The sequence below is a fragment of the Stegodyphus dumicola genome, chromosome 9 (assembly GCF_044657685.1).
Source record: "Stegodyphus dumicola isolate Sdum_Otavi_A_Nest chromosome 9, ASM4465768v1".
NCBI lineage: Eukaryota > Metazoa > Arthropoda > Arachnida > Araneae > Eresidae > Stegodyphus > Stegodyphus dumicola.
In genome coordinates, this window is record NC_140776.1 from 113,016,954 (window position 1) to 113,038,773 (window position 21,820).

The following is a 21,820-nucleotide window of genomic DNA, read 5'->3' on the forward strand; positions in this document are numbered from 1 at the left end:
CTTTCCATTCTTAAATCCAAATCGGAACACTTAGATCGAACACCTAAAATCTTCTCAAAGTCTTAATTCCCATTTTGCCGCATGCACTATATAATAATTTTGCGTTTCTAAATCAGATGATGGTGGTTCAGTGAGTTTTAACACATTTTTAACAATATTTTAATTCACTATATACAGAGCATATTCTTAGGCCGCCGCATTCAACATGAACAAACTTTATTCTCTCAACTATGCGAGCAACAGCGCCCTCTAGCCTTTTTTTTTTTTTTTTTTTTTTTTTTTTTTCAAATTATGCAACAGAGAGTATTTAGGTTAATCTCATTACCCGGAGCCTAACCTCCATCCGGACTGAAAAAATTAGCAAAAAGTTAAAACTTCGAATGGAACAGAAATTGTGCCAAGAAAAGTGCCAGTAAGCATTAACAGCATGATGAATTTCAATGGTTTAAAGTTGAGTTTCTTATCTTCTCACGCTCTTTCAAATAATGTGTGAAAGTTTGGTAGGAAAAAATAGTTTAAAAAAAAATAGCTTAGAGGTTTTTTTTCAGAAGCTGTTGTAATGAATGTTATGATAAATTTTTAGAGATTTCTACATTTATTTACTTTTTTTTCTTTAAAGGATATAAATCAATTAAACTTGCAGTCAGAATTTCAATAAAGTATAATATTTAAAACTTGTTATACAGTTAAAAGTCCTTAATCCGGACTCGTCGGGACTTCGGCAATTCCGGATTATCGATTTTTCCGAATTATAGATCATCAGTTTAAATCTGGTAAGATGGCATGCAGAAATTATAAAATTAAAAATATGAAACCGTAATTTATAAAATAATGAGCAATTATGATCTAAAGGGTATCAAAATTTACAAAAAAAGAAGCTTAATATTTATTTGTTTACTTTATTAAACATTTCTTTCAACGTGCGCATGCGTAAAGCATACATTACGCATAGCCGAAATTAGAAAATTGCAAACAGAAAACTATTTGATTTGTATTCGTGATATTTATAATGATGAGGAATCTGATTTAAATCATATCAAAGACGAAGTACATCGAGATGAAATACTACATTTAGTAAGGAATTATAAGCCGAATAAAATAAAAACATCTGCCCGGAAGATAATGATAATGCTGACAGATCAACTTCCAGTTCATTGCGTGCCGCGACGTCCCCCCCCCCACTCGCGCAGAGCAGCGTGAAATTGATAAACAGATTTCGGAACGGTTAGATAAACAAAGGATATGCCTTTATCCATTTTTTGTAGCATTCCAGATTTTGTTTGATGGACATCGAAACATACTTTCGTTTTCTAGATCCATTGGGAGCTGCAGCATTGGAAATTCTATTTGACATAATCGAAAGTTCAAGCTTACTTTTATAAAATTGCTCTTACAGTCTGCAAAAAATAATAAGCTGGATTCAATTCGAAGATTAAGGAACAACGCAATCATCAACATTAACTGAAATAGATAATTTTAGCTTATACCGTCCGTTATACATTAAACGCGCATGCGAAAACGTATTCTGCGCTTGCGCAGATGCATATGCGCAGTCGTAAAGGTCTTGCGCGCATGCGTCAACGCGGTGCATGCGCAGAAAGATTTTAGCTTTGAGGTCCGGATTATGGGTGTCCGAATCAACGACTTTTGACTGTATTAATTAATACAAAATTTCTATTTTCCTGAACTTCTTTTAAATAAGAGAGGGGGCTTAACATTGAGTGTGCTAATTTTGATTGAGCAATAAATAGAGTATTAAAATCAATAGTACTCTTTCAAACACATTAATAAAACATTAGGGACTGAAAATATAGTATAAATACATAAAAATATTTTTATGAATGTTTATGTCATTTGTTTGGAGTGTACAGAAATATAGGATTTTTTTTTTTTTTTTTTTTTGTAATAGCTATTGACAAATCAGTATAATTAATCAAATATAAAAATACTCGGTAAAAGTTAATTATGATAACTGAATTTCATTGATTATTATATTCTTGATTCTGCAAAATATGAATTATCTACACTATGTAAGAAGTACTGTGCTTTGATCTGTAAGTCATACTGATTATACCATTCAGTGTTCTCAGTTAGTATAAAAAATATCTTTTCCTGAGAGTTATTTTATTCTGTAACAAAGAATGAAAAATATCTATAGATAATCTTTTTTTTTTTTTTTTTTTTTTTTTTTTTTTTTTTTTTTTAAATTTCTGGTGTGGAATTTCATTACTTACTGGCTGTATTACATGATATTTAGTTTTGAATAAATGATTCACTTTTGTCAAAAGAGAGGTGATAATAGTGTACTTGCTGTCTTTGAAAATTTCAGTGACAATCAGAATGCAAGTTTTAACGTATATGCAAAGCTGTAAATCAAACCAATACATGAAAATATAAATAGTTTTATAAAATTATGTTTAATTATTAATTGATTAATTATGATTTAATCAGAAGGACTGTGTATCTGTAAATGTTTACCCCCTACTACAAAACATGATAACTCGTAATCGTGCACCGATAATAAAACATGCATTGAACCTCAAATGCATAAACTCTCAAAGTTTATAATTAATATTGAAAACATTTGATAAACTTCAACATGTGCACACTTGGTAGCACACAAAATATGGTATGTACGTATTAACTCAACGAAATATGGTATGTACGTATTAACTTGTTGTAGTTTGGGAGCTTTTTACAACTTATCCGGTCCAATAAGGCAATTCTCCTTTGTTTTTTTTTTTTTTTTTTTTTTGAGAGCTTTCCCAAACTATCAATATTTATTGTAAGTCAACAAACATTATTAATAAAGAAAAAACACTGTAAATTTTTTTTAAATACAAATTTAAATTGTTAAATAAGGATTATATGATTTTTCGTAGGATCCTTATCTAATCCTTTGGATCTGTTATTCTGCTCATAAACACTTTATAAACATAAACGCTTTATCTGTTATTATCTGTTATTCTGCTTTTTAAAAAATATCAGAGAATTGCAGAAAGTTTGCATGTTGCACCGGTTATATACCAGATGAATCTCCTCATTCTTCACTTCAACAAATTTATGGCAGACCTCAAAAATTTCCTTAGTTCCTTCCCTTGCTGGTAAATTCCACAAGAAATATTCTAAATTTGAGTTGGAGACAAAATATTTCACAATTTGTCCATCCATTGGAATCTGGAATACAATAAAAGGAATGCATATGAAAGTGATGACGTAACTTGACTAAAGAATTATTATGAGAATGGCTGCCCGAAGAATGCTTATGTGAATGATTGCCAGAGTTTGGCACATTCTGAAAATCTCATGTGGTTGTGATAATGTGTAAGTACCCAAAATATCCAAAGAGAGTATTTAATTTCATGGCACATATTCTTCAAAATTTCTAATGCCACTGTGCGACTTCTGTTCGAGGACTGGTATGATCTTGCAAAGTCACAACATAAAGTATTGTTGTGTGATACATAATGTCATTAACATACCCCCCCCCCAAGAAAGGAATCTACAAGGGAGCTTGAGTAAGGAGATGTGTGTGTCTTGAAATTGAGTACCAGTTGGGTAATTTATGTTTTACCAGGGTTGCAAACGTGCAAGTTTTTTCAGGATTTTTCAATATAATTATAACTTTGAGTGTTTATGCATTTGAAGTTCAATGCATGTTTTCCTATCTCTGCACATCATGAATTATCATGTATTATAATCAGGGTAAATATTAATGATCTCTCTGGATTGCTGAATAACTGTCAGTGTTAATAAGGTACTTATGTGTTATCACAATTACCATAGTATATGTCGCCAAATTCTGGAAACCATATGCATAAGCATTCTTCAGGTAACCATGTTCATAACAACCCTTCAGTCAAGCAACGTCGCTATTTTCAATGTGCTCTTTTTGTTGTGTTCTAATGGGTTTTGTAAACAAATCGTGATTTTTTTCGCCTTAAACTTAATTTTAAAATATGCATTTGTGGATTTTGTCAGCAGTGAAAGAAGCTGTGGTAAAAATTTTGTAGGATTACAGAATTTTGCCACAAAATCTCTGAAGGGAACAATGAAAAGATGATTTTTGGTGTATAGGTTGCTGAGATTTGTACAATCCCGAGTCTGTGCAATTGTATGCGTTTTTAAAACAAAAACAGATTGCTGTGTACTTAAAGAAAATAGTGAAAAAAATTTACAGAAAGATCTGGAGAAGAATATAATTTTTTAATGTGCCATGTAATCTTTCTTTAATAATTAAAGTTTATATTTAAATTGCTAGAGTATGTTTTCTTTTCATATGTTGATATTGCCTGCTGACTTATGATAAATATCAATGTGGGAAAACTACCAAGTTGCACCCGATAAGTAACTATTACCTTTTCGTCTGTAAAACAAGTGTCAAGATAGCTGTGTTGATACATATGTACTGTTAGTTGGGGTTATTTTCCCAATATTTACAAAAAGTGTTCAGCAATTCAAATATTAATGTATTGCACACATTTGATTAATTAAATAAATCAGTTGAGTCTGTCAAATGAAATTTGTTAAACTGTATGGCCTCAATGTTAATGATACATAAAGATTCATGAGAAGAATAACTACTTTATTTGTAATGAATATAATATGTATAATGTTTAATGTGTGCAATTTTAATTCCAAAGCTGTGTATGATGCCAGATTTGTGCAATTCTTTATAATTTTTTTAAGCAAAAACAGATCGGAACAAAACTGTTGATCTCCCATTTTCTCCCATGTGATCTGCTTTCGTTTAAAAAAAAAATTAGAGTTGTTCACATTCTTATAAAAAAATCAGAGTTGTGTACAGTTGTACATAGTTTGGGCATTGCTTAGATCAGACATCATATGTATCATAAATGCACAGCTGCTCACGACTCAGAATAAATAAGCTATCACATTAGGCAACTGGTGCCCTTTTAGCAGACAATTACCATATTTTATTGTTCTGAGTTTTTATAGTCTTCATCTGTGCTAATATTTCTTGAGAATATTTCAATGAAAGATTGTAGCTAGCTTACCATAAAAGACAGTTTTAACAGTTTTATGTTGCTGCATGTTTCTTCTAATATATGTTTGATGTATAATATGACAGTGTATTTGTTTTGTTATAGGTGGTTTGGATTTAATTATAGTTCCTGGAATAGGCTTCACCAAAGAAGGTCATCGCATTGGCAATGGTAAAGGCTATTATGATGTTTATATTAAGAAATGTCAAGAAATTTTAGGTACTAAAGTTTCAACAATAGCATTAGCTTTTCAAGAACAAATTGTGCCTTACATACCTACTGATGAACATGATATGATGATAGATGAAGTTCTTTATCCAGAGGAAGCTGTGTAGCTTTTCTTTGCAGGCATAGAAAGATAGGTACTTACATATTATCCCGTCAACCATGAAACTGTCACCAAGCAGTGCAGTTTAGTGCCACTTGTGGATAAGTACAGGGGTTGGGGGAAAATATGGAAAAAACTCGTAAAATGCACGTTTGAACTGAAATGTTTGTTCTTGCAAAAGCTTTCGGTGGCACTGATTTGTTTGCTAACGCCACTTACACAACATCTTCAATACGTTGCAAGTGTCATTCATTATCAAGACAGTGACAGTGTGTGAGTGCATCATGTTAAAGCTTAATGAATTCGAATATTGGCAACTAGTTGGGGCTGGTATGGTGGGTGCTTCTGTAACCAAGGCAGTTGATGTGTTTGGTTTTTCAAAAGGCACAGTATCTAAGACTTTTAACTCATACATGAAAATCGGAAAAACCTCATCCACTAAATCACAGCGCTGACGAAAATCTGTTGTATGATCATATCAGATGATCATTGAAGGGGAGTGTGATGAAAAATTAGAGGTTAGGTTAGGTTATTTAATTACGGCAAAGCCTCGAGGGCCATCTGCCTAAGGGAAGGAATGCCTTTGTGGAGGGCTTTCTGAAGGAAACTGGTTTGTGTACGCGTTACACATGGGGAAAACCATGAGAACACCCATGCAGCTAGCCCATTTGCTGCGGGATTCAAACCTCGGACCGAACTACCAGTGTTCAGCGACTTTGCCGCTCGGCCGCTGGTGGGCCTGAAAAATTAGTGGACTGCAGCCACAAAAGTGACTGCTGAACTGAATGTCACACTTGCAAACTTTGTCAGCACCAAAAAATATGAAGGGAGCTTCACAAGGAGGGTATTTTTGGGCAAACTGCAATTCAAAAGCCACTCATCAGTGATCAAAATGCCTGTAAGAAGAGAAAGTGGTGTGCTAGTAGAAGAGAAAGTTGTCAAAGCCTAGACTGTAGAGCAATGGAATACTGTCATTGGTCAGATAAGTCTTGCTTCACATCGTTTCCAACTTCTGGTCGAATTTATGTCTGGCGAATGCCATCCCAAGCGTTATGATAGAGACAGTTCGCTGGCGAGAGTGAAACAATATGAGTGTTTGGTCATGGTTTGGACAACCATATCATGGTATTCTAAGAGACCCATCATTACTGTGGAAGATCACATTTCTGCCAAGGATTATGTGATAATTTTTGCTGATCATGTTCATCCCATGGTACAAGTTTTGTTTCTCAGTGGTGATGCCATATTTCGAAACAACATAGCTCCCGTTCACTCAGCTCACATCGTCCAGGACAGGTTTTTCTGAGCACGAGGGGGAACTTTCACATTTACCATAGACACCAGTCACCAGATATCAATATTATTGAGCCTTTGTGGTCTATTTTGAAGATAAATATGCGTGAGCGCTATCTATCACCATCATGGTTTGCCAACATTTTACAGAGAGAATGGCACAAGATTCCCTTTCAAAGTGTACAAGACTTCTATTTATCCATTTCAAAAAGACTGCAGTGGTTTTCCTGCACTGTATTAGTCACAGCAATATCTTTTTATTTCGGTGTTTCCATATTTTTGTCCAACCCCTTTATGTATCATAACACCTGCACACGTTGCACTCGTAACATCTGTGCTATCATTTGATGTAACCCAAACTGATTCATGATAAATCATCTTTTGCTGTTATGAAGAAAAGTATAAATTAACTGTTATTGCTGCATTCCGCCCCCCTTGCATTTTGAAAAAAAAAAGGGGGGGATTAAAATTTGAAACCTGCTTTTTATAAAATATCATGCAATGGATTATTTTCAAAGTTATGGGATCTTACCTTAAAAAAAAATTATTTATTAATGCACATGAATAGGTCTACAAAATGGCAATAGATTGCAATAATTACTAGTGGGAAGTTTATACTCATAGCGTTCTAAACAGAGCTTCTGATAACAAAATACAGCAAAGCTCCGCAAATGCTGATAGAAAAGCCAAATCAATCGAAAACATTTCTATTCTTAAAAAGCGGACATATTAATTGTTACCAGTTTCATTATCAGAAGCCAACATTTAAAAATGTACAAGATTTCGGGGAAAAAAAGGTGCATTTCAGTCACAAAAGCCAGCTTATTTCATAGGCCTTAAACACGAAAGTAAAGTATCTGATCTGATTTTGAATTCCTGCAGATCATAAAAGTTGGCGGAGATGTTGCTAGCTATTCCTGCAGAGGTTTAAACAAGCAGATTGTTCTTCATATAGTTAAACAGTGAAGAGACACAAATTACAGATATAGCATATAAAAAATTTAAAACACTTACCATAATTTTTCATGTTACTATTTATCCGTTTTCAAAGTCCTGTACTGTTGGCTTTTTTATGCACAGATTCTGTAATTTTGAAAATACTGTGCATCATGCACTCCCAGAGATTAACGTTTTTTCAAAATGTGAGAAAAAAATAAACTTTATATCCTTTTTATTTAGTTGGCTCTTTGAGAATTAACTGAATTTGCATTAAACCGAAACGAACTTCTTATGGTTGTGTTGTGACGTCATATTTATCCATTACTGGTGCTAAATCACACTGTTTGGAGACAATGTATGCATATTACTAGCATACGAGTTCTATAATGGCATTGCAAATTTTTCATTTGCTAAATTTTTCATGGGAAAATCTTATTCTAAAAGATTCCGGTTACTTGAACTTTTCTGGTTAATTGAATGTCAGATAATTGGACTTTTTCTTTAGTAGAAATTGATGAAAACCTTTTTACAAAGCTTAAAAATGGAGTGGGTCAAATACTGATTATTTATTAAATGAAGAGGCATCAGTTCTTTCAGAATTTCATAGTGACTATTTGGGCAACTCTGGCGGAAGCTCCGTCAACTTTCATAGTTCGATAGTAGCCAACTTTCATGATGGACGGTATAATTAATCCATAAGTATCAGAAGCTGTTACAAGTATTTATTTAAGTGTTTTCAAATGGGTTTGATTTAAGAGGGCAAAATTATTCAGAATTAAAAAAAAATTATATCTAAATGCATTCATATTAAAATATTGCATTGAATTTTAATATTTTAATGGAAGATTTAATATTTCATGTTTAATTTAGCATATGTTTCCTACCTAAGCTTAAGTTTGAAGTTGTCTCCTTGTAAGTCATATTATGATTGTATATGCTGTATATTATGCAGAAAAATAAGTGTCAAGGAGTTGATGAAGAAAACCATTTGCTTAAAAGATGTCAATGTGATGTATGATGAAATAACTGCTGAATAACTTAATCAGACCCTTCTTAGAACATAAATAAGCATTGGTATTAAAAGTAATCTGTCTAAAATGATTTCCTTACAGTAGACCAAAATGACTAGAAGTGTGGGTGCATCATAGGAGGATGAGCCATTTATAGTTTCTAAAATGTTTGGCTGTAGGTTACTTGATGTTGGAATAAGTCTGTATTATTTGATTTTAGCTATATTGCTATATTTAAGTCACTCGCCTGTAAAAATTGTTTTAAGAAAAGGCAAATATGAAGATATACTACCAAATAATTCTGTTATGTAAAAAAAGAAAATGTAAATCATGAAATGTTTTTCTTATTTTCTGTGGACATTTTTAATCTTGGCTGAAGAAAAATGAATGCTGCAGAGTTTTTGCAAACGCAGTGTGTTACAGGCATGTATTATGACAGAGCAGAGATTGCAATAATTGTTTGATACTTATATGAAACCCTTAGCTATAATTTTCTGCAGCCATGGGTATGACTTCGAATGGTGTCTTGCTGTTAAATTTCTTGTTCTGCCAGTTTAAAGAAGCTCAGACCTGCATGATGTTTTTGATACGAACACCAGAATGTGAAAATTGGAACATTGACGGTTACTCGGCGATCTATAATACTCTTGTAAGAAACTGATAACATCACCTTCATTGTTTGGTAGATCCAATAGACCCATATCAAACTATAAACTCCCTTCCCCCCCAAAAAAATCTCTGTTCTTAAAAGTTAGAAATATCATGCGGTTGCAGTAGAGAGAGAGATTTGTGTAATAGAGCTAAAATTGACAACTACGCACTCTCAAGACCTTCTTAAACACAAGCCTCCCTATTGAAGGCTCGTAGTTTAGTGATGTCACAAACTGTTGGCCTTCTCAATGGGGTGTGAAAAATCGCCCCTAAACCAAGGCCATCTAGATGGCATTAGCAAGTTAGGGGAAATTCGTCCTTGGTCGTGAGAAGGCGCTTGAACCATGTCGCCTTAATTTGATATTGATATATTTTTTTCGATTTCAATCGTGCCTTTAAAGTGCTGTGTGCCGATATTCCGACAAAATTATTGTGACGGTTCTAAAGTATGAGTATATAGATTTCCTAACCAACAAGATGTATTACATAGATGATTAAAATCGATACCGCGAGAAAATTTTACCATTTCAAAGCATTTTCGGGTAAGTTAAGCCTAACTTGAAATTTAAATTTATTAAGGTATTTGCTTCTACATTTAAAAGAATGGATACGTTAATATTAAGGAATTTCATTTTTATAGAATACATTGTGTATAATATTGTGTAATTACGTATCGATTAGTATAATTATGTGTCAAATTGTATGGTTAATAATTATGTATCGAATTGCATGCTAAATATTCCCTTACTTTTTAAAATGTCCAATTTTTTACTTTTTGATTAATTTTATAACTTGGAACTTTTAACTTTATACGTATATGGCAGCAAATGAAATTATTTAGCTTAATATTTAATATATTTTGGTTTTAAAAGTTTTTCTAAAGAAACTGTGAAGGCAATAAATATGCTTATGGTTTTTTAAATTGTAATATAAAGCACACAGTTTTGCGTAAAACAAGAAATAATTTAAATTTCTAATACATGAAAATTCAAATATTATTAAAACTTATGTCCCTAAGAATCCTTTCCCCCTCTTCTCTAGTGGGAGACAAACACACATATGCTTGCTATTACCTGTTTTGTTAAAATATAAATTGCATTACTAGAAATCCTACTTTTATTACTTTAAAATTAGTAATTAGGTAATTACAGTAATCTGAGTGAGCTTTCATCATGTCTAAAAAATGTTAAGATACCTGATGATTTAACAGTTGTGATTAAAGAAAATAGTCTATTTTTTCTCCAGATAAGCACAGAATTTGCTCCTTTTATATCTGTATCAGTCGTTATCCATAATGATCTGCCTGTGGAAGCATATTTTAGAGATATTCCATTAACAAAAATTAGTAACCATGAATTTTCTTTAAAAATTAATGATGTGTATAATCTCTGTTCATTGCTTAAAGAAGTTGCAAAAATTAAAGGTGATAATAATGAAAGCAGCTTTAAAATTTTATTATTCGTAACTCAAGGCCTTCGGGAATTAGAAAAAAATGCCTCTGAACATAAAAAGAAAGTAGTTCAGTTTATATTTGAGCAGCTGACATTACTCGTTTTGCATAAAAATAATAATAGGTATAGTTCTGATCTGTTAATATCAAGTTTGATGTTTTCAATTTCTCCACATTGCTACAAATTTTTAAGAAATAGTGCATATGTTACTTTGCCACATCCTTCTACATTGAAATGATTGTCTTCTGAATATAATGTGTATCCTAAAGTGGAGCAAACTCGTGAAAATTTTCTGAATTATGCTAAGGAAAAAATCTGCTTTTTAGACGAAACCGATAATATGTCACTTTAATGGTTGATGAAATTCACATTAAGCCATTCTTAGATTTCAAAGGTGAAAATATAATAGGAATGTAGCAAAATATAATTGTGAAAACGCTGCTAATTCTGCTTGTGTTTTTATGCTGCAGATTATGAGATCTTCATATAAGGATGTTATAAGTATTGTCCCAGTAAAATCATTATCAGCGCAATTTTTGCATGGATATATTGTGAAAATAATAAAAGGTTTAGAAAATTTAAGTTTTTCGTGTAATATGTGTGCTTATAAATCTACCCTGCTAAAATTTAAAAACTTCTAATATCCTTGGAAATATTTTTCACACATCCTTCTTATATATTTTTTATGCAGTTAAGTGACTTGAATATTATTAGTATGGAGGGAGATTCCAACATTACCTTACTTACTAAACGTCAACCAGTACCTTAAAGCATCATTTTAACTGTAAACATACAATATAAGATCATAGAAAAATTAATAATATATAATATGTTTTGTGCAAAGGAAAATGTTTCCAATATTATATCCGCGAATGAATTGAAAATATATATTTTCAATATATATAAAGCAAAAAACGAAAAATAATATGTATCTACATCATTAGAAAATACCCTCCTGTTAGTAAAGCTTTAAAAACATATATACTTTAAAGGCAGATAGAAGGTGACCAACGGCGATTGTCAGCCGCCAGTTTGTGACGTCACGATCTCGTAGTTGGGCTTTTGTTTAAGAAGGTGTTGGCACTCTTCTCTTTGCGAATTTTGACTTTCCTGTTAACATGTAAGCGCCAATTATTCTTCTGTATATGATATCCAGTTCACTATTTTAAGCATAGTTTCTCAACATTTAGTCAATTGGTAAAGGGCAGTATCAAAATTTATGAATGGCAAAATATTTTAAGTTTAGCGAAGCAATGTGCTGCAAAATCTGAGGATGGCAAAATTTTGAGAACTTAGAGACAAAGGATAACAGAATCTGGAGGTGATAAATTTTTAGAATGTAGAGAGGTATCGGGCAGCACGGTATAGAACCTGCAAGAGATTTTATCAGGCAGCAAAATACTTAGCATCAGCCCTGGTAGTGGGTGAGAAGAAAAACTGAAAGGAGGCACTGAGAAACAACTGAGCCTTAAGAACTTGCTAGGAAAACTTCTTTGCCTGAATACTTTTGAAACAAACAATTAAATATTTTCTTGATTTTATAGATATTGCAGTTGCACATCTTTATGAAATAATCCAAACCAAATTATTTAAATTAGGTAAAACAACAACCTTGTGTTTGGTGAGGATTTTAATGGAAACTATCGATTTCTAGAGTAAACAAAGTTCCGTTTCCTCAGGAGTAAAATATTTAGCAAAGAAAAGAGGAACCATGACCATATTTATACCAAAATAAAGGATGGAACAAAGTGGAAACTGAGTGCTATCTGCCCAAGGAAATAGTAAAGAAGCATGAAAAGTTAAGACACTAGAAATTTAAAAGCACTGGGAAGGATTATATTGGAATTAATATCATTAACTAACCAAGATAAGTATTTTTTAATGTGAAAATTTTTAAGAAAATCCAATTCAACATATGAAGGAACTTCGTGGATAATTTTTGCAGACCCAAAGTCTAAATTGTGATTAAATTTACTGTTATTTTTAGTTATCGAAGATTTGTTAATTTCTTCCGTTTTGATACAAGATTCATGATACTGATACGAAATTTTAATGCTCTTAGGATGATATATCTAAAACCACACTTTCCCTTTGTTTTTGATATTAAATATGGTCATGCCTCTTCCCCCCCCTTTTTTTTTTTTTTTGTTGTTGTTGTTGTTGCTGATGAAGAGGACCTGTAACTGTTTGCCTTCAAAATTTATAAAGTTTTAATTAAAATCTGTGCAAAAACACAACCTTGTTTTTTGCTTAATTTTAAGTTCGCCTTTTTTTTACCCCATTGAATTTTCACCCCTTATTGATTTTTTTTTTTTATATATGTTGCTACAAGTTGCAAGTAAATTAATTATCTTATTCCAAGAGATCAAACTTTTAAACTGTCAGTTTAATTTTTTAAAACCATGACCACGAAGCCATACCCATATAATATGTTCTTTTAGCTCACACCACCGTGCATGTCATGGCAGGAATCTGTGCTTGTTTTATCTGAAAATTACTATAAATGCTTTGAAAAGTCTAATCATTAACATTCTATATCTATATTGCTTGATGATTTTTAAATAATTGTTTGTTGAGGTGCTAATGCAATAAGTGATCTGGAAATTTTTAAATGTTTACATTTATATGTTGTTAAAGTAAGGGTGCAGAGCAAAAAACGAAGAGAACTTAAAAAACAGAGCTGTTAGTTAAAAATTTTGGAAAACTGTGATATGAAGAAATGATTTGCATATGATATGATGAAGGAAAGAATTTCCTGCGAAAATATAGCAAAATGTAAATTAGAAACAAGTTAATTTTAACTTGAGGTAAGTAAGAAATAAGTAAAGTAAGAGTTTCCTCTTAATTTTAAATCATTTGAAATACAAGGCATGTTTTTAAATTAAGTACCATTTGGAAATAAAGAAACAAGTAGAATTTTCTTATCATTTTTATTTTTATATGAAAGTATGTACCTCAAACTATTTTTCTACATAAATTTCCGCCAATATTAAGGCTCTTATCGTATCCCATAACCAGTTTTTGAATACCCTCTTCATAAAAGTCTGCTGCCTGATTTGACATCCACTGCAACATAGTCGTTTTGACCTCATTATCGTCGTTGTGGCAAAGACCGCCCAGATGCTTTTTTAAATAAAGGAATAGGGTGTAGTGTCTGGGCGCTAGATCAGGACTGTACGGAGGGCGATCAAATTGTTCCCAGCAAAATGACGCGATGAGATCTTGAGTTTGTTTCATTGCGTATAGATGGGTGTTGTATGGAGCAAAACGATCCCCCTACTCAGCATGCCATGCCTTTTGTTTTTGGATTGCACAGTGCAGTTTATTTGAAGTCTCATGATACGTCGTAGAATTTATTGTGTCACCAAGAGCAAAAAAACCCACAAGTAAGATCCCTTTTCTGTCCCAAAACACAGTACACATGATTTTCGAGACTGAAACTGTTTGCTTGAACTTCATTGTCCTGGGTGATGATGAATGCTGTCATTCCATGATTGCTGCTTCGATTCTGGTGTAGCTCAAGGCACCTAGGTTTCTTCGCCTATGACAATTTGGCTTAAAAATTTATCACCTTACTCACTGTACTTTGGAAGGAATGTTAAATCACTAGTGGATGTTTGGTTTTGTGAACACATCAACATTTTCATTACCCAGTGTGCATGCAACTTTCGATAATGTAAGCGTTTGCTAAACATATCGTACAGAATATTGTGTGAAACTTGAGGAAAGTACCAGATAATGACAAAATCTTAAAACGTCTGTTCTGTTTCACATTCGTCAACTTTCTGCACCAGATCTTCAGTAATGGCAAAAGATCAGTCAATTCGTTCATCATAATGAATATCGTGGTGCCATCTTTAAAAGCTGTTACCCATTTCTGTGCCATTCCATCGGTCATAATGTTTTCTCCGTATACTTCACTAATTCTGATGATGAATTTCAGCCGCTTTCATGTCTTTAGCACTAAGAAAACGAATAACAGATCGTATTTCACAGTCGGCAGAATCATTTTAAGTACTAAAAAACAAACATTAACAGGGTTGAAAGTTTCTGTAATAGCACCTGTGGCATTCCAATATATGTAGGTAAACAGCGAGCATTCGCATAATGCCGAGCATTATCATGCCGAAATTTCAAAATGGCATGGTTACTTTAAAAACATGCCCGTTCCTAATTTTTATTCATAATTTTTTTATCTAAATGTTTCTCTGTTGAAAAACTGATGTAATTTACTTAATTCTAATTTTATATTGATAAGTTTTGTAAGTGTTAATTAAGTGAATGTTTTCTGTTGCAAGACTTATCTAATTAACTAATAAATTATGTTTTAGTTCTGGTTTCGCCAACAGATGGCGCCACTTGCTTATTCTTGTCCATTCTTTCTTATCTTATCTAAACATTATTTCCTATCTTGTTCATTTGCGGTTTTGCAGCTGAAGATGATGGTTCGGTAAAACCATCGAAACTAGTCCTGTGAAAGTTTTGTAAATTAACGCTGATTTTTGTTGTTTGACTTCTGAATTAATAAATACTCATTTCTATTAATAAATTTTGTCACCTTAAATGTGTATTTGTTGAGAGACTGATGTCGTTAACTAATAAATACTAATTTTCTATTAACAAATTTTTGCTACGTAAATGTTTTTCTGTTAAGAGAAAAATACAATTAAGTAATAAATATTTTTGTTATGTAATTGTTTTTCTTTTGGGAGACTGATGTAATTAACTAGTAATTTTGTTATGTAAGTGTTTTTCAATTGAGAGACTGTATAATTTTCTGTGGAAAGAGTGATGCTGTGAATTAATAAATACTAATTTTGTATTGATAAATTTTGCTATGTAAATAATTTTCTGTTGAGAGACTAATGCAATTAACTAATAAATACTAATTTTATGCTGATAAATTTCACTATGTAAATGCTTTTTTGTTGAGAGACTAATGCAGTTATGAAATGAATAATTTTGTTATGTAAATGTTTTTCTGATGAGGGACTGATGCAGTTAACTAATAAATACTAATTTAGTATTGACAAAATTTGCTATCTAAATGTTGTTGAGAAGCTAGTGTAATTAACTAATAAATAATTTTGCTATGTAAATGTTTTTTCTGTTGAGAGACTGATGTAATGTAATAAATACTAGTTTCGTACTGATAAATTTTACTATGTAAATGCTTTTCTGTTGAGAGACTAATGCAATTAATAAAAAAATAATTTTGTTATATAAATATTTTTCTGTTGAGAGATTGATGCAATTAACTAATAAAGAGTAATTTTTGTATTGGTAATTCTATTATGTAAGTGTTTTTCAATTGGGAGACAGATGGAATTACATGTTTTTCTGTGGAAAGAGTGATGCAATGAACTAATAAATACTAATTTTGTATTGATAAAATTTTGCTATGTAAATTTTTTTCTGTTGAGAGTCTAATGCAATTAAGAAATAAATAACTGTGTTATGTAAATGTTTTTCAGGTGAGAGATTGATGCAATTAACAAGCTAATTTTATGTTAATAAATCGTGTTATGTAAATCTTTTTCTATTGAGGGACTGAAGGAATTTAATCCTTTTGCTATTGAGAGACTGATATAAGTAACTAATAAAGGCCAATTCTGTAGTTATAAATTTTGTTTTGCAAATGTTTTTCTATTGAGAGTCTGAAGGAATTAAAATAGTATTTTTTTAATTGGCCATTGATGCTATTAACTAATAAATAGTAAATTTTTATTGATAAATTTTGTTATGTAAATGTTTTCCTATTGAGAGCAGATGAAAGTAAATGTTTTTCTGTTGTAATAGTAATGCAATGAAGTGAAATTTTGCTATGTAAATATTTTTCTGTTGAGACACTAATGCAATTAACTAATTTATAATTTTGCTATGAAAATGTTTTTGTGTTGAAGGACTGATACATTTAACTAATAAATACCAATTTGTATTTATTATTGATTTTTTATTGATTTTGTATAAGTTATATCGTGTTATGTAAATGTTTTCCTGTTCAAAGACAGATGCAATTAAATATTTTTCTCATTAGAGAGTGATGCAGTTAACTAGTAAATATACAACAGTTATAAACGTAATAGCAGTCTTTAGCATTACTGAAAAGCAAGAAACTGCCATAGATTCGTTTCATATTGAGGTTGTCATTGCGAACAGAATCATGAAATGCCACTGAGACACCAGTGCTCCTATTTTTTATCCACATTGTCTCAATCTGTTAGTTATTTCCTCATTGTATTTCCTATGAAAATTCATTTATATCAGTTAAATTACTTATGTTTTCTTTATTTACTTTCTTTATCCAGTCTCGAAGTTGATAAGATCATAAGCTTTTTTAAGTGTATTTCGTTTTGTCTTCATTGATATTATTAAATCATAATCTTTATGATTTGCCAGGGGTATTTGTGCTCCGGGGAAACCCCGGAATTCCGGGGATTTTGAACTTTGATACCCGGAAATTCCGGGGATCGTCGTTCAAAAGGAAGTAGGAATAATAATGAATTAATTATTTTGATCTGGGTAATTTTGTTTGCTTTGAAAGCAGAAAACGCAAGGTCAGTGTGTGCGGTGAAAACTTTTCCTTTCTTTCTCCAGAGGCAGTGATAATGCGTGAAAAGGGGGGAAAAAACTTCTTTTTTGTTCTTTCCTTATTGCGAGTTATGACTCATTCCCCCGGTTCTCGGACATTCTCTTCTGGATTCTTTTCGGCAAGTAGGCGCAGCAGAAAAAAAAGGCAGAGACTTTGTTCGACCAGATGTGCGATCACGTGACTCTGGGTTCAAAGGTCTTATCAGCGTGGCGCCAATAAGTAGAGAAGGGGGATTTTTCGCCATATTAGCTATTTGTCATTGATCGCTTCTCAACTTTTTTTCTCTGCTGTGTAAAATTTTCGTTTAATTTATTGATGCACTTGTAAATTTTTCGTTTCGTTTATTGAAATATTTTTTTACTTATGTACGCAAGAGAATTTCACTATGAAATTTCTCGATATAAATAGTGATATTATACAATTAGAAGAAGGTGTCCGGAATGCATTTAGGTGGAATTGGATTGAACGGAGAGATGGTAATGGGGATACCATCTGCACATGATGCAAGAAAATAAATGTTGCTGGACAAGCATATTGTGTTTTTCGTAACTCACTGCTGAAGTATGGTGGGGAAGGATTCAAGGCTTTCACAAATCATTCTAAAACTGTGACGCACATAAAATATTCAAAGTGCATTAGACATTCAATGACTTTAAGTAATTATGCTAATTCAAAAAATACTGATGACTTACTGGAGACTGATGCTCAGCCATTGGATATAGTGACAAGAAAAGCACGCCAAGAGGTATTAATAACTTCGTTTATCGCCGAGAATCCTCTTTCTTTCAATGTAGCTCCCAATTTAATTGAACTCTGCAAACAGTTGAGCCGCAATCAGACGGCACTAAACTCATTGGAAATGTCCAGGACTACTGCATGTTATAAGATGAAATATGGGCTCGCAAAAACTATTAAGGAAAATATCATTAAAACTTTAAAGGAGACTCCATTTTCTCTAAATTTGGATGAAAGTACTAGCAATACTCAAGAAAGTATACTGGCAATATTGGTGCAGTTTTATGATAACAATCAAAATGAAGTTGTAGTTCATCATTTTGCATCTCTAAAGATGGAATCTTGCAATTCAGAAGCTGTTTTTAAAGCAGTTGTTAATACTATTGAAGATAATAATATTCCATGGGCAAACTTAATTAGTGTATTAATGGACTCGTGTAACACCATGCGTGGAAAAAAAAGGGTGTTGAAACCAGACTATGATCAAACAAAGCACCCCACTTATTAGATATTGATGGTAACACATGTCACACAGCTAATAACTGTGCAAAAAAATTTGCTTCATGTTTTGATAGATACTTAGAAGATTTGTTTGATGACATCTATTTTGATATGAAAAGCTGCAGTAAAAGAGAAAATTTTTTCAAAATCTGTGAATCCCTTGCCATTAAAAAACTTAAGCCCTTGAAAAGACCAGACCATAGGTGGGTGTACATTTTATGTGTTTTAGAAAGAATCAAAGATCTGTGGGATGCTCTTGTTGCATTTTATTTTCACTACTTGGATAAAACTGATAAAGGGGATTATTTTTCTTATGTTGAAACTGTATACAATAAAAGAAATATTTCTGCAGCTCAGAAAAAAATTGTTGAAGGGGTGTATTCTTGCTTGCATTCCCAACAACTCACAAAGGATGCTTTAGCTCGGAAAAAAAGAATACTAAATGGGTTATTTGTTATGCAAAACAAAACTTTATTGCATATGGCATTATATTCAGCAGTATTACCTGAGTTCAACACTTATATTAAATTATTTGAAACAACAAAAAAAAAAAAAAAAAAACACCAATGCTTCATTTAATACATTCCAGTATTTATAAATTGATGGCAAAATTTTTCTCATTTTTTATGAAGCCAGAAAATATAGAGTGCACATCTTATAATGATTTATTAATGGTTGATGTCACAAATCCAGAATTCCATCTACCTAGCAAAGTAATATTTACTGGTGCAGAAGCTTCCAGTCTCCTGAAGAAATTATCAAAAAATCATCCAATAGCAAAAGAATTCCAAATTTCTCTGATGAAAGGTTATACTAATACAGCACAGCATATGAAACAGAAATTACCCCTTAAAAATTCATATTTAATTAGTTTTACAGCGTTAGATCCAGAGCTAAGAGGTAAAACCAGTACAATATTAGCTTTTGAAAAATTATCATCTTTTATGTCCCATATTTTTAGTGATAATGAAAAGTCAAAAGTAGAAGCTGAAATAAGGTTATACCAGAGTGATATTGATATCACCAAAGAAATACTCTACACATCTGATGAAAGTGGAAATCAAGTCAAGTGTACAATTGATAAATATTGGTCTAAAGTTTTTAATTTTAAAGATGATTTTACAAATGATTATAAGTATCCTACATTGGCTAAATTGGTCAAAGCCTGCCTTAGCTGCTTCCATGGCCCATTAGTGGAAAGTGCATTCAACTTAATGGATACACTTGTCACTGACTATAGAACCTCTCTTAAGATTGATTCCCTAGATGCAGTGCAGACTATTAAATATGATTTAATGGCTTCTAAAGAAACCTCATGTGAAAAATATGGCTCAAAAAATCCAATGACTGATCCAATTCACAAAGATCTCTTACTGAATATGAACAGAAGTTGGAAAACATATCAAGAGGACTTAAAAACATGTATTTCAGATGAGTCACCTTTAAAAGTCTCTGAAAAACCTTCTACATTAGCAGAAAAGCAAACTGCTTCTACCTCTGCATGTGCAGTTCTCGAGGAAATTTCTTCAACTGTAAATGAGGAAAATAAAAGTCAACCTTCCTGCAATTATGAAGTTCACCACAAAAGAAAGACAAGCCCACAAACATCAGAAAATAAAAAAAAGCAGAATTAGAATTATATAAAAGGAAGATAAGTTATGAATAAATTGCATTAATTCAATTAAATATACAGCAGTGCAAAAGTGCGACGCTACAATTAAATGCAAATTTAGATTTAGAAAAATTCCCGGTATTGGCTTGTATTCAAAATCCATATATATGGAAAGGGAAACTTACAGGTTTCCTACTCAAATATAGACGGTGCAGCAAAGGTTGTAATCCAAAAGCAGCAGTCGTAGATCTAATTTCAGTCACTCAGTCTTGGAGATTTATTGTTCAGAATGCATATGTAGCAATAATTTAATTTCAGGACTGAACTCATTTATAGTTTGCTCCATCTGCTGCCAACATCTTTACCTTTAAATGATATACTAATGAATATACGATGTCTTTCACGGAAGTTTAATAATACTTCAATTATCGTTACAGGTGACTTTAACGACAAACATCCTCTCTGGGGCCCCTCTTTTGCAAACCTCTGAGGGATTAAAGTATGTAATTTTGTAGTTGCCTGAGGTTTTACGTTGCCAATGACCTTAACAATCCAGCCACATGCATAACCAATCGAGGCGAGTCATATATAGATATCACTGTGATAAAAATCCATGGCGATATACTACGACGTATATATATATATATATATATTAATGACTGGAAGGTGAAATATTAGTCTAAAGAGGCTCTCACTTCTAGGAACGCACGCGGGACAGTTCCGAAAAACGAGATTTTAGTAGCTCTCCTTTAAGCGGGAGGCTTCCCAGAAATGTTTCGTCTAGCTTGGAGGAACATGTTCCGGCTATGAGCAACATTTTGAATAATAAAAATCTAGAGAGACAAACTATGCCGGAAACATAAGAATACAGGAGTAAGTCCATTTAACATTGAGTAAATAAGTATATCGATAATTTGGCGAGATATCGCCAAGTTGGCAACGGTTTTGGCGACTAATTTTTTCGCCAAATTTGGCGACCATTGAGCGACATTTTGGTCCAGTCCCTGTAACCTGCACAAGTATTTCTGTAGAAAGTTCCAGAACTCTGAAATGTTTGTTTTGACAAAATAAATTTTATCAAGCTGTAATTGGACCTTTGTATATTCAGTCTATTACGAACCCATACACAACAGTATTTGTACTCAAAAGAAGTATGGCGTACTAGAAAGTAGAGCCGTCTGTAAGTAGAAATAGTGACAAAAATTCAAAAATTAAGATAATAAAGTTTTAAAAGCGTTAGGAATGACTGAATTAGAATTAAAGGCGTAAACTAAACAAGCTAAGTCTTTGTTTATGTCAAAAGCTTCAAGAAAATCCAATTCACCAATGGTAGAAGCTTTTTAGATAAGTTTTGCAGACCCTAAGTCAAAATTATTATTGTATTTCCAACTATGATTAGCTATCGATGACTTGTCATTTTCGCCTTTTCGGATGCGAAACTTCAACGCTGTTTTAGTTTGGCCAGCATATTTCAGTTTACGTTAATATTTCTGCAGACAGATAGCGTTACATTCTCATTCGCTTTGTTCCTTTTGGGTGTAAATACAACCGTGACTTTCCCTTCGTTCCAGATTTCTTAGCTGTTGATGAAGAGAAGCCTGAACCTTTTTGCTCTAAAATCTACGCCAAACGCAATGTCGTTACTATGGTAATTTTATGTTTTACTTTCTCGTGTTTCTCTTCTGTTTAAAAATGAAAATGA

At 32.3% G+C, this 21,820-nt stretch overlaps 1 protein-coding gene across 4 annotated transcripts in view; it reads left to right on the top strand.

The window, feature by feature from the left end:
* LOC118181312 (5-formyltetrahydrofolate cyclo-ligase-like) overlaps nucleotides 1-16,716 on the top strand; it is a 47,998-nt gene extending 31,282 nt beyond the window's left edge. For all 4 annotated transcript variants that reach the window (XM_035350429.2, XM_085823927.1, XM_035350427.2 and 1 more), the window contains exon 5: nucleotides 5,112-16,716. In XM_035350429.2, coding sequence (XP_035206320.1) covers nucleotides 5,112-5,341 — 230 coding nt within the window. In that variant the 3' untranslated portion in view covers nucleotides 5,342-16,716. The remainder of the gene's footprint in view (nucleotides 1-5,111) is intronic.
* Nucleotides 16,717-21,820: the final 5,104 nt, after the last annotated feature.